Below are 12,149 nucleotides of genomic sequence, written 5' to 3'. Positions count from 1 at the left end.
TTTATTTTTTATGATTACTTATCCATACAGGTATTTGAAGTATTTCTGAATGATACCAACCATAATCCAAAGATTAAGTTACTATAAAAAAATTTTAAAAACTGACATTTTTAGGCAGTGAGATAGCATAATGGTTATGCAGACTCATGCCTGAGGCTTTGAGGTCCCAGGTTCAACCCACACACCACCCCATAAACTAGAACTGAGTTCTGGTATAGGGGGAAAAAGTATTACAAGACTTTGTCTCTCTCTCTCTAACTGCCATCAGGGTTATCACTGGGCCTTGTGCCTGCACAGCAAGTCCACCATACCAGTGACCATTTTTTTCCTTGTTTTTCCTCTTTACTTGATAAGACAAAACTGAGAGAAGAGTAGATAGGGAGAGACAAAGAGATACCTGCTACAATTTCTACAGAGATTGTAGAAATTTACAAAGTCAGATAGTAAAGATGATCCTTTCTGCATATTACCGTTTGTCTACAGATTGGACAACTGATTGCCCCAAGCCATGAACCATATCGCCAGTATGCAATAATGCAGGTACCTAATGGAAAGAAAATATTAATACTGAAATTTTAAAGTCCTTAAGTACTGAAAAAGTTTCAACTATTTTAAATATTTTAATAGTTATTACCTTACTGTAATACAATTTTCGACTTAACCTAACCAACCCTCCAGGCAAATTCAGATTTATAAACAATTCCCCAGATGGCTCAAATGTACAATAGATAGTGCACTGTATTTCTAAAAATAATACCCAGCCCTTGAACAATATTTTTTATTTAAACTACCAGGTAACATGCAGGCATTTTTACATAAAAGCAAGCATGCATTAATAATTTCAGTGCCATGAGGTTTAAAACACTGAATTTCCTATTTCAAACAAATGAAATAATAACTAGGCATCATTATAAATAGGACACTAGTAAATCACAGCATAAAATTTCTGTTCCAAATTTGGTATATATGGTACAAAAACACGAACTATTTTTTAAAATTTAGAAAGCCAAATTACTGCAATACCAATTAATAGTGAAACTATAATGGGCAAAAACTGAAGAGTACAAGGATTGCATGCTTTCTGTCATTAAAAAAAAAGTTTAGGGAGTTGGGCTGTAGCGCAGCGGGTTAAGCGCAGGTGGCGCAAAGCACAAGGACCGGCATGAGGATCCCGGTTCGAACCCCGGCTCCCCACCTGCAGGGGAGTCGCTTCACAGGCGGTGAAGCAGGTCTGCAGGTGTCTATCTTTCTCTCCTCCTCTCTGTCTTCCCCTCCTCTCTCCATTTCTCTCTGTCCTATCCAACAACGACGACAACAACAATAATAACTACAACAATAAAACAACAAGGGCAACAAAAGGGAATAAATAAATAAAATAAAATATTTTTAAAAATTAAAAAAAAAGTTTATAATCCAGTTTTAAACATTTTTATACTAGGTGAACTGATTTTTCTTAACTTAAAATTTTAACTTAAAATGTTATTCATGGACAGCAATAGTTAAAGGTAGCACAGAATAACATAAGTCTATAAGACCTTAGAAAGCATTCGAGTTTAGACCAGTAATAAATGAAGAGATAGTTGACAATACTGTCTGATATGTAAGGATTCATTTTCTTTGCAGGTCAAATTTCTCAAACTATCCAGGTACCATTGTGAATCTGAACTTAATGCTTCCTGTCTCCCTAATTCCAGGCCTGTCCTCTATTTTATTCTTCTTTTTTAATTTTTAAATATATACTTGTCTTTTTATAAAATATTTATTTATTTATTATTGGGTAGTGACAGAGAGAAATTGAGAGGAGACAGAGAGGGAGAGAGCTAGAGAGACACCTGCAGTGGTTCCAGAGGTGGCACAGTGGACAAAGTACATGGCTCTCAAGCAGAGATCAATCCCTAGCAGCACGTGTACCAGAATGATACCTGGTTCTTCCTCTCCTCCTGTCTTCTTCATTAATAAATAAATAAAATCTGAGAAGAAAAAAAAAAGGAAGGAGAGAAGGAAGAAAACTGAGATACCCCACAGCACTGCTTCACCAATCGTGAAGCTTTCCCTATGCACGTGGGGACCAGGGAATTGAACCTGGGTCCTTGCATGCTGTAATGTGTACACTTAACCAGGTGTGCCACTGCCTGACCCCACCTGTACTTTTATTCTTCATGTAGCTCAGTCCTCCTGTGTTCCTTATTCTGAGTCTTCCAGATCAAATAAGTGTTCAGAACTCGGAACAAGCTAAAGGAATCAATTTGAGGAAGCCAAGATGACATACATAAATCAGCTAGAAGGTAGTTTAATCTTGAACTGTATAACGTTAAGTAGCTGGAGAGGTGGCTCAGTGGATAAAGGTCAGGAATCTACCTACTGAGGAAAGCATGAGGAACCAGGTTCAGTCTCTGATACTACATATACCAGACTGGTACTCTAGACTCTCTCCTATAGATATTTTCAAAAATACATTAGAACCCAGAAAATAGCATAACACGTATGCACAACTTGCTCCACCCCTCCCTTCTTTTTTCCAGAGCACATTTCAGCTCTGCTTTATGATGGTACTAGGGATTGAACCGGGAACCTTTAGTGCCTCAGGCATGAAAATCTTTTTTGCATAACCATTATGGTATCTCCTTAGCCCGTACAACTTGATTGCCTGAGGGAGGCTCCTATGTCCCAGGTTCCACCTCTCATAAACCGGAGCTGAGCAGTGCTCTGGTAGAGAAATAAAAATGAAAAAATACATATAGAGGTATGTATATGTGTATTAACATTAAGTACAACAGCAGTACAGAGAAGGAGAATTCACTGTGATTCATTATCAAGAACTTTGTAGGGGAGAAAATATTTGAACTAAAGTGTAGGATAAGTATTTCAATAAGCAGGAAACAGAAGCAGTGACTCTCCAGATTTTATGAACAAGAGCAAGTTCCAAAGGCAAAAAATAGATGGTAAAAAAAATAATAAATAAATAATAGATGGTATGTGAAGAATCAACAAACCAATGAGCTAAACAAACGTCCAAGCTATGACTGGGGGGGGGGGGGAACAGTTCACTGATTTAAAGATTTCTTTCTTTTTTTTACCTCCAGGGTTATTACTGGGGCATGGTGCCAGCACTATGAATCCACTGCTCCTGCAGGCCATTTTTCTAATTTTTTTTTTATAGGACTGGAAGAGAATTTTTTTTTTTTAAACCAGAGCACTGCTCAGCTCTGGCTTATGGTGATGTGGTGGATTGAACCTGGGACTTTAGAGCCTCAGGCATTAGAGTCTCTTTGCATAACCATTATGCTATCTGCCCTGGAAGAGAATTTGAGTAAAGATGGGAAGGGGGAGATAGACACTTGCAGACCTGCTTTACCACTTGTGAAGCAACCCTTCCTGGGGAACCAGGAGCTCAAACTAGGATCCTTACACGTCCTTGTGCTTGGTACTATGTGTTCTTAAACCAGTGCGCTATACCACCTGGCATCCTGAAGATAAATGTTTAAGCTAAACAATTTTCTTCTGGTATCATTTCCTACTCTTAGAGTGCTATAATTAATAACTACTAGAGCACTTAGAACAATCTTAATTTTATATAGAAACTATATGAAAGTAAAACATTAAAAAACAGTGTTTTTTACCCAAAAGCTAAATTTGTCTTCATGTATATTATCTTTTAACATGTCTTATCCGCAAAATAAGATGTAGATACACTGAAGAACTGTGATTCAACAATCAAATGCTTCACATATATCTGCTATGATATGTTTGATATTCTTTTTTTTATTTCTCTATTGGGGAATTAATTTTTTACATTCAACAGATATTCTTCTTTTTCCTCAACTTTCTCTTTAAAAAGAAAGTGACCTACATAGATTGGTGGGACAGTAGTTGTCACAATGACTTTAATCTGGGTCACAATCTAAATAACCTGTTTTTACATTTTTTATTTTGTAAAATGGGAATAAAATAATAATAATATGGGTTACAAATATAAGTAAAGTGAAGTCTGTTATTACTGTTTTTTTTTAGCCTTTTATATTTATTTATTAATGAGAGAGAGAACAAAGCAGATTATCACTCTGGCATATGCAATGCTGGCATTAAACCCAGACCTTGGGGGCCGGACAGTGGCGCACCTGATTAAGCACATGTTACTATGCGCAAGGACCAGCGTTCAAGCCTGTGCTCCCCACCTGCAGGGGAAAACTTTATAAGTGTTGAAGCAAGTAAGTACTTTAAGTGTCTCTCTGTCTATCTCCCACTCTATCTCCCCTTCCCCTCTCAACTTCTCTCTGTCCTATCAAAAGAAAGAAAAAAATGGCCACCAGGATTGGTGGATTCATCGTGCAGGCACTGAACCCCAGTGATAACCCTGGTGGCAACTAAAAAATAAGAAAAATAAACCCAGACCTAAAGTCTCAGTTCAATGTTTCCAATATTTATCCACTGAACCTCCAGGGGCTTTTTTTTTTTTTTTTCTTTCTTTACCAGAGCACTGATCAGCTCTGGCTTATGGTTGTACAGGGATAGAACCTGAGGCGTGAAAGTCTCTTTGCATAACCATTTGTTATCTAACCCCACCACCACTTTTTTTTTTTTCCAGAGCACTGCACAGGTCTGGTTTCATGCCTGGGACCCTTGGTGCCTCATACATGAAAGTCTTTTTGCACAGCTATTATGTTGTCTCCCCTCATGCTAAGATTATCCTTAACTCACTGTAAAAGAATTGAACTAATTTCGTATAAAGAGACTAAGCTAGCAGCCTAGAAAGTGGCTCAGTAAATAAAACCTTGAACCATCAAGCAATAGGTTTAGAGTTAAGTCTTCAGCATTGCATATGCCAGAGCGATGCTTTGGTTCTTTTTCTCCATCTCTCTCATTAATACTTTTTGTTTTTTAAGAGACTGAGTTAAAATACTTTTTTTTTTTCTTTTACAGAGTACACAGGGTTTATTTAAGATGTCTTAAAGAGGAAGGGTAGTAAGTTTTGGAAAAATATACAGGAATATTGAAGAGACTTAAAAACACTATTCTCCCCAAAAGCTGGTTGTTTTTTAAAAAGTGTGTGAACCTGACTTCCCTGGGCAGGTAACCTCATCGATGTGTCCTAGAAACTCACCTCCTCAGAGCCCTACCCCACTAGGGAAAAAGAAACAGGCTGGGGCCATGGATCAACCTGTCAATGCCCACATCCAGTGGAGAAGCAATTAGAGAAGCCAGACTTTCCACCTTCTGCTGCTCCCCATAAAGATCTTTGGTCCATACTCCCAGAGGGATAAAGAATAGGAAACCTTCCAATGGAGGGGATGGGATATGGCACTCTGGTGGTGGCAACTGTATGGAATTATACCCTCTGCCTCTACTTTGATGCACACAGCATGAACATGACTGAATTTTTTTTTTTTTTTGCCTCTAGGGTTATCGATGGGGCTCAGTGCCTGCACTACAAATCAACTGCTCCTGGAGGCTGTTTTTTTCCTTTTTGTTGCCCTTGTTGTTTATCATTATTATTGCATAGGACAGATAGAAATCGAGAGAGGAGGGGGAGACGGGGAGAGAAAGATTGACACTTGCAGACCTGCTTCACTGCGTGTGAAGTGACCCCCTCCCTGCAGGTGGGAAGGTGGGGTTCGAACCGGGATCCTTGCATCGGTCCTTGTGCTTCGCACCGTGTGCACTTAACCCACTGTGCTATCACCTGGCCCTCATAATATTTAAAGAAGCACTGTTTTGGGGCTGGTGAGATAGCTCCCCTGGGAGGGTACCTGCTTTGCTATGTGTGCAACCCAGGTTTGATTCCCCAGTACCCCACATGGGAGTACTACACTATCATGTCTATCTGGGGGAAAAAAAAAAAGTTGGCTTGCAGTGGTGAAGTACCAGCAATGACAAAACAAAACAAAAATAAACAACACATTTTTGCTTATTGACAAGTTGAATGATTTTTTTTTTTTAAGCTCTCTGGTCTAAAGACAGTAAAGTGTCTAGTAAGTAGAGCAGGACATCAGAAGAATCTACCCTAATTACCTCAGACCCAGAAGTAAAACCAATAAATAACAGAGCCATCTTTGAATTGACTGGGTTACCCACTCTGTGAATTACCTAAGCCTGGCTTGGCAAATAAGAGTTCATTCTGCTAGCCAGATCTCAGTGGTCTTGCCTCCTGCCTGGTGTATTGTGTTAAAGGATGGTTGAGGTCATTTCTAAGTCTCAGAAGAAAAGTGTCCAACTGATTAGGAATACATATCAGAAGTTTGAGAGGAGAAAAGATCTCCTTTTTCTGATGGTCATTAATTCTCCCAGTGTGATCTGTTGTTTTCTGATTAGCATTTCTAACATAAAAGAGACACTGAAAACAAGTGTTTTATAATTTGTTAGCTCTTTAGGGAAAACTTTGAGGAAGAGATTAAAATTAATATATGAGGCAATAATAATGGGATTGGTCAGTATTTATTAAATGTTACAGGATATAGGAAATCCTGAATTGCATGATACAGATTTCAGATACTTATATTAATCCCAGCAGTAAATAATAACTATAATAGGTTATTGCTGTTGTGGTTATTATTGTTGTTACTGATGTCATCATTGTTGGCTAGCACAGAGAAATGGAAAGAGGGGAAGACAGAGGGGGAGAGAAAGACACTTGCAGATCTGCCTCACCGCTTGTGAAGCAACTCCCATGCAAATGAGGAGCCGGGGGCTCGAACTGGGATCCTTATGCCGGTCGTTGTGCTCTGCGCCACTGCACTTAACCCACTGCGCTACTGCCTGACTCCCACTTTATTTTATTTTTAATGGAAAAAGAGATAATGCAGAGAGAGACCAGAGCACTGCTCAGTTCTAGCTTATGGTGCTGCTGAGGACTGAACCTGGGACATCAGAGCCTCAAGCATGAAAAGTCTTTTGCATAACCTTAATGCTGTCTCCTAGCCCCTAAACCTAAGAATTATATACTGAATCTTGAAGAAAAAAAAAAAAGAGAGAGAAAATACAAAGTACTGTTCCAGGCCCATGAGTACTGCTCAGTTACGTCATTGTTGCTCTCATGTGGTTTCAGAATCAAACTCAGCATCTCAGACATGTGTCTCCTACTGAGCCCTGTATATTTTAGCTTTTATTTACTTGATACATTTTTGGAGGAATTAGAACCCTATCTTACAATAACTCCCAGCTCCCCACCTGCAAGGGGGTCGCTTCACAAGCAGTGAAGCAGGTCTGCAGGTATCTTGCTCTCCCCCCCATCTTCCCCTCCTCTCTCGATTCCCTCCTCTCTTGATTTCTCTGTCCTATCCAACAATCAAGACAGCAATAACAACAATAATAACAACAACAATAAGCAACAAAGGCAGCAAAAGGGGAAAAAATGGCCTCTAGGAGCAGTGGATTCGTAGTGCAGGCACCAAGCCCCAGCGATAACCCTGGAGACCAAAATTAATTAATTAATTAAAAAGCTGACCTATTGACTGGATAATTTTTAGGTAGAATTACATAAAATAGTTGAGCTTAGGGTTTGAAGTTACCATAGGTTTTAAAACCTAGCTCTGTTTCTTTCAAGCTGGATTAGTTTTTGTTTGTTTGCTTATTTGTTTTTCTTTTCCTCAGAGCACTGCTCAGCTCTGGTTTATGATGGTGTCATGGATTCAACCTGAGATCTCTAAGCCTTAGACATGAGAACCTATTGCACAAACCTGTTTGCTTTCTCCCTTTTTTAAAATAATTTTAAAATTATATCTAGCCTTTTTAAAATAAATTTTTAACATCTCTGAACCTTCATTTCCTTATCTCTGGAATTAGATGAATATACGTTAAGTGTGTAGTACCTAACATGTAATAACTGCCCTTCTCAAAGTTATGTGATCATAAACAAGCAATAGCTACATGGTATCTCATCATTCCCTATTAAATCTTCCTAGATTTAAACAATCACAAAAAATATCCAAGGGTAAAAAGTCAGTAACTCTTCAACAAGGGCAACAATAGGGAATAAATATATTTTTTAAAAAAGTAAGTTACTCTTATCAATAACAAATAATTGTGAAATCAGTGTTCTCATCTCATTGCATGCACTAGCTTTCTTGTTTAGTAACACCAACCTCTTTGTGATTATAAAGAAAGAGAGGCTAAAGACTTTTGTACTTCCTCAGAGAAAAGGATGAAGAAGTACAGGTAAAGAAAGATCTTTGGTGGGGTCCTTAAGAGAAAGATGTGTTGGGAAAGATGGGTAAAAAATTAAACTACTGTGGGTTAAGCGCAGGTGGTGCAAAGCGCAAGGAGTGGCATAAAAATCAAGGTTTGAGCCTCCCCGGGCTCCCCACCTGCAAGGGAGTCGCTTCACAAGTGGTGAAGCAAGTCTACAGGTGTCTATCTTTCTCTCCACTCTGTCTTCCCCTCCTCTCTCCGTTTCTCTCTGTCCTATCCAACAACAACATCAGTAACTACAACAACAACAACAAAAAAAAACCAAGGGCAACAAAAGGGAATAAATAAGTTGTTTTTTTTTTTTAAATAAAACTACAAAAAAGTACTGAATAATAAGGGATTCTGTGTACCTTTGTGGTATTGATACATTTGAATTACTAGTCTAAGAAATAAATTTCTGTGGGCTGGCAAAATAGCCCATTTGTAGTGTACTGCTTTGCCATGCAGCGTAACCCAGGTTCGAGCCTGGTTCCCATTGCATTGAAGGAAGCTTTGGTGGTGTGGTCTCTTTTACTCTCTGCTTCCTTGAGTCTGTCTCTGTGAAAGAAAGTGGGGGACAGAGAGAAAGAAAGAAATGCATTTCTGCTTATTGTAAGTTGAGTAAGTCACTGTTGAAATCTTTGAACCCATAGGCATAAGTGGCTGACCAGTAAAGCAATCTACTCTACTCAGGAAATACAAGGCTGACAAAGGGGCAGGGTCTAAATAGTCACTTTTATCAAGTGTAGCATTGTTTGCTTACCACAAAAAAGATGTCCACAGTTTGTTTCAACTGGGAAAGAGGCCTGATGTAAACAGATTGGACAGTACATATCCGTGTAGAACTGCTGTCGGACAGCAACAGGTGCATCCTGATAAGAAAATATGAATACATTATACAGGGTACATGCAGGGTTTTCAAAATCATTATGTCAGGAGTCAGGTGGTAGCCCTGCGGTTTAAGCACAGGTGGCACAAAGCACAGGCAGTGAAGCAGGTCTGGAGATGTCTACCTTTCTCTCCCTCTTCTGTCTTTCCCTCTTCTCTCCATTTCTGTCTGTCCTATCCAGAAATGACGGCATCAATAACAACAATAATAAAAAAACAAGGGCAACAAAATCATTATGTCAATTATATTTAAGTATGTAGTCAATAGTAGGTAATTATCAAATTTTAGATGTGCAGTAGTTTCAGTTCCTGTACATATGAGAAAGTTATAAAGGCTAAAGTTAAGCTGCATGTATCTACCTTCATTTACTGATTGATGGATTGATTCATTCATTGAATGATTTTATGAGATACCAGAGGACTGGTGGATATGCAGTGTCAGGGACAGAATCTGTGGCCTTAAACAGGCAAGATTTTTTTTTTAACATTTTTTATTAAACATTCTTTTTTATTTATCCCTATTTTTAAAAAGATTTTATTTATTTATTCATGAGAAATGATAAGGAGAGAGAAAGAACCAGACATCACTCGTATATGTGATGCCGGGGACTGAACTCGGGATCTCATGCTTGAGAGTCCGAAGCCCTATCCACTGCACAACGTCCCGGACCACATTCTTTTTTATTTTTAATTTTCACTTATTATTGCATAGAGACAGAGAGAAATTGAGAAGGGAGGGGGGAGATACAGAAGAAAAGAGACATCCAGATACTTGCAGTCCTGCTTCACCACTTGTGAAGCTTTGCCCCTGAAGGCGGGGGCCAGGGGCTCGAACCTGGGTCCCTATACATTGTAACGTGTACTCAACCAGGTGTGCCACCACCAGGCCCCTAAACCTTTGCTTTTCTTAACTTTTTTCCTGAACACAATTTTAGGAGTAAAATCTGTTCATTCAGGGGTTTGTTTTTTATGTTTTTAGAATGAACAAGTTATTCTGAGTAGCATAGGGCTGAGCTACTGAATATGCTAACAAACAAAAAATATCAAACTATTTCCCAAATATTAGCTTTCTTTCATTTTTCACATATTAGTACCATATTGGTTTCATGTGAGACCAAATTAAACTTTCAGAGAACATCCAGTCACTTTGGTAGTAGAAAAAATGAAGAACACAAGAACTTAGACTTCATATAAATCAGTAAGTTTTTTTATCATTTATTTTCTCTTTTGTTGCCCTTGTTTTTTATTGTTGTTGTAGTTATTGTTGTTGTTGTTGTTGATATCATCATTGTCGGATAGGACAGAGAGAAATGGAGAGAGGAGGGAAGACAGAGAGGGGGAGAAAAAGACAGACACCTGCAGACTTGCTTCAACACTGTGAAGTGACCCCCCCTTCAGGTGGGGAGCCAGGGCTCGAACCGGGATCCTTATGCTAGCATAAGGAGAGAGAAAGAACCAGACATCACTCGTATATGTGATGCCGGGGACTGAACTCGGGATCTCATGCTTGCGCTTCACACCACGTGGGCTTAACCTTCTGTGCTACCGCCAGACTCTCGATAAATCAGTTAAGTTTTTAAGTTCCTCAGTGATATCATTGCTGTGATTCTAATAGGAAGGCTGAGTAGAGCCACAATACAAACAGCATCCACATATCAAAGAGCCCACTGTGAGGGTAAAGTGCTGTGAGGACAGAGTCTGTCTATAGGATTAATGGTAGTGCTGCAGAATAAATAAAAGTGTGGAGCACTAGTATGCAGTGGATACTATCAAAAGTTACATAAGAAGTATCCAAACCTGTTTTTATAGCATGGGGTACACATCTTATAAAATAAGCAGTTGGTATTAAAAACATCAAATAACCCAACAAAAGCATCAGATTTGTTGGTATGCTTCTAATTCTGCTTCTAAAACCCCTTCTGTTTCATTGGTTTAATCCCCCCTGCTTAACACTGTATTCTATTTACATAACCACTGTTAACTAAGCACCACCCTCCCTCCAGGGCATTGGTGGTTCAGTGGTAGAATTCTCGCCTGCTCCGCCCCCTCTCCTTGTCACACCCTTATTTTCACCAGTCTCTTTTTGCTCCCCCCCCACGTCACATCCTGTTTACACCCTACTTGGCAAGTATATATAAGGACAGAATTGTGAGTTATTAGTTTAGTTTAGTTTAGCTTAGCTTAGCTTAGCTTGGCTTAGATTGTGCTGCATTCCACGTGAATAAAGACTGACTTGCGTACAGCTCAACCATGAGTCCCGGGTCGTCTGTCTCCCATCAGTGAAGCTCAGCCCGACAAGATTCACTAAATATAAACTATTATTTATTACATATGACAGTATTGCATGAGACAGAGAAAAGTGGTGGGGGGGGGTGGTGGCGGGGAGTGAGAGAAGGAGAGATGCTAGATTATTATTCCAGTACCTGTGGTGCTGGGAGCAAACTGGACACTCAGACATAAAAGACTCACGATTTATCAGTTGAACTATTCCCTTAGTTACAACATATACTTTTCTTATTGATGTTTTTAAGATAGAGATCAGGAAGAAGGGAAAGAAGGAGGGTGGGGGAGACCAAAGCTTCCTTCACTGCAGTGGGGGCCAGGCTTGAACCTGGTCCTGCACATGGCAAAGCAGCACACTATCCAAGTGAACTATTTCACTGACCCAATATAATTTTTTTTTTTTTTTTTTTTTTTTTTACCAGAGCACTACTCAGCTCTGGCTTATGGTGGTAAAGGGGACTGAACCTGGGATCTTGGAGCCTCAGACATGAGAGTCTCTTTGCATATCCATGATGTGATCTACTACCCCCCCCCAAATTATTATTATTATTTTTTACCAGAATACTGCTCAGCTCTGGTTTATGATGGTGTGGGGGATTGAACCTGGGACTTAAGAGCTTCAGGCATGAGAGTGTGTTTGCATAACCACTATGCTATCTACCCTCGCCATATTTTCTTATGGTAGTACAGGGGCTGTACCTGGGACTTAGGAGTCTCAGGCAAGAGAGTCTCTTTACATAATGATCATTATGCTATCTACCCCCCGCCACCCTAAATTATTCTTGATAGTAAAATAAATCAAAGATATATTGCTA

General features: G+C 39.3%; 1 protein-coding gene across 2 annotated transcripts in view; it reads right to left on the bottom strand.

The window, feature by feature from the left end:
* The window catches only part of RNF170 (ring finger protein 170), a 36,684-nt gene that overhangs the window by 9,166 nt on the left and 15,369 nt on the right, over positions 1 to 12,149 (bottom strand). For both annotated transcript variants that reach the window (XM_060181695.1, XM_007522744.3), the window contains exons 4-5: positions 8,927 to 9,035; positions 471 to 544 (exon numbers count right to left, since the gene is read on the bottom strand). In XM_060181695.1, the coding sequence (XP_060037678.1) occupies positions 471 to 544; positions 8,927 to 8,996 (144 nt within the window). In that variant the 5' untranslated portion in view covers positions 8,997 to 9,035. The remainder of the gene's footprint in view (positions 1 to 470; positions 545 to 8,926; positions 9,036 to 12,149) is intronic.

This window comes from Erinaceus europaeus, chromosome 2 (assembly GCF_950295315.1).
Source record: "Erinaceus europaeus chromosome 2, mEriEur2.1, whole genome shotgun sequence".
NCBI classification, from domain to species: Eukaryota; Metazoa; Chordata; class Mammalia; order Eulipotyphla; family Erinaceidae; genus Erinaceus; species Erinaceus europaeus.
The sequence above is the reverse complement of the archived record's forward strand: the minus strand, read 5'-3'. Positions and strand labels throughout refer to the sequence as shown.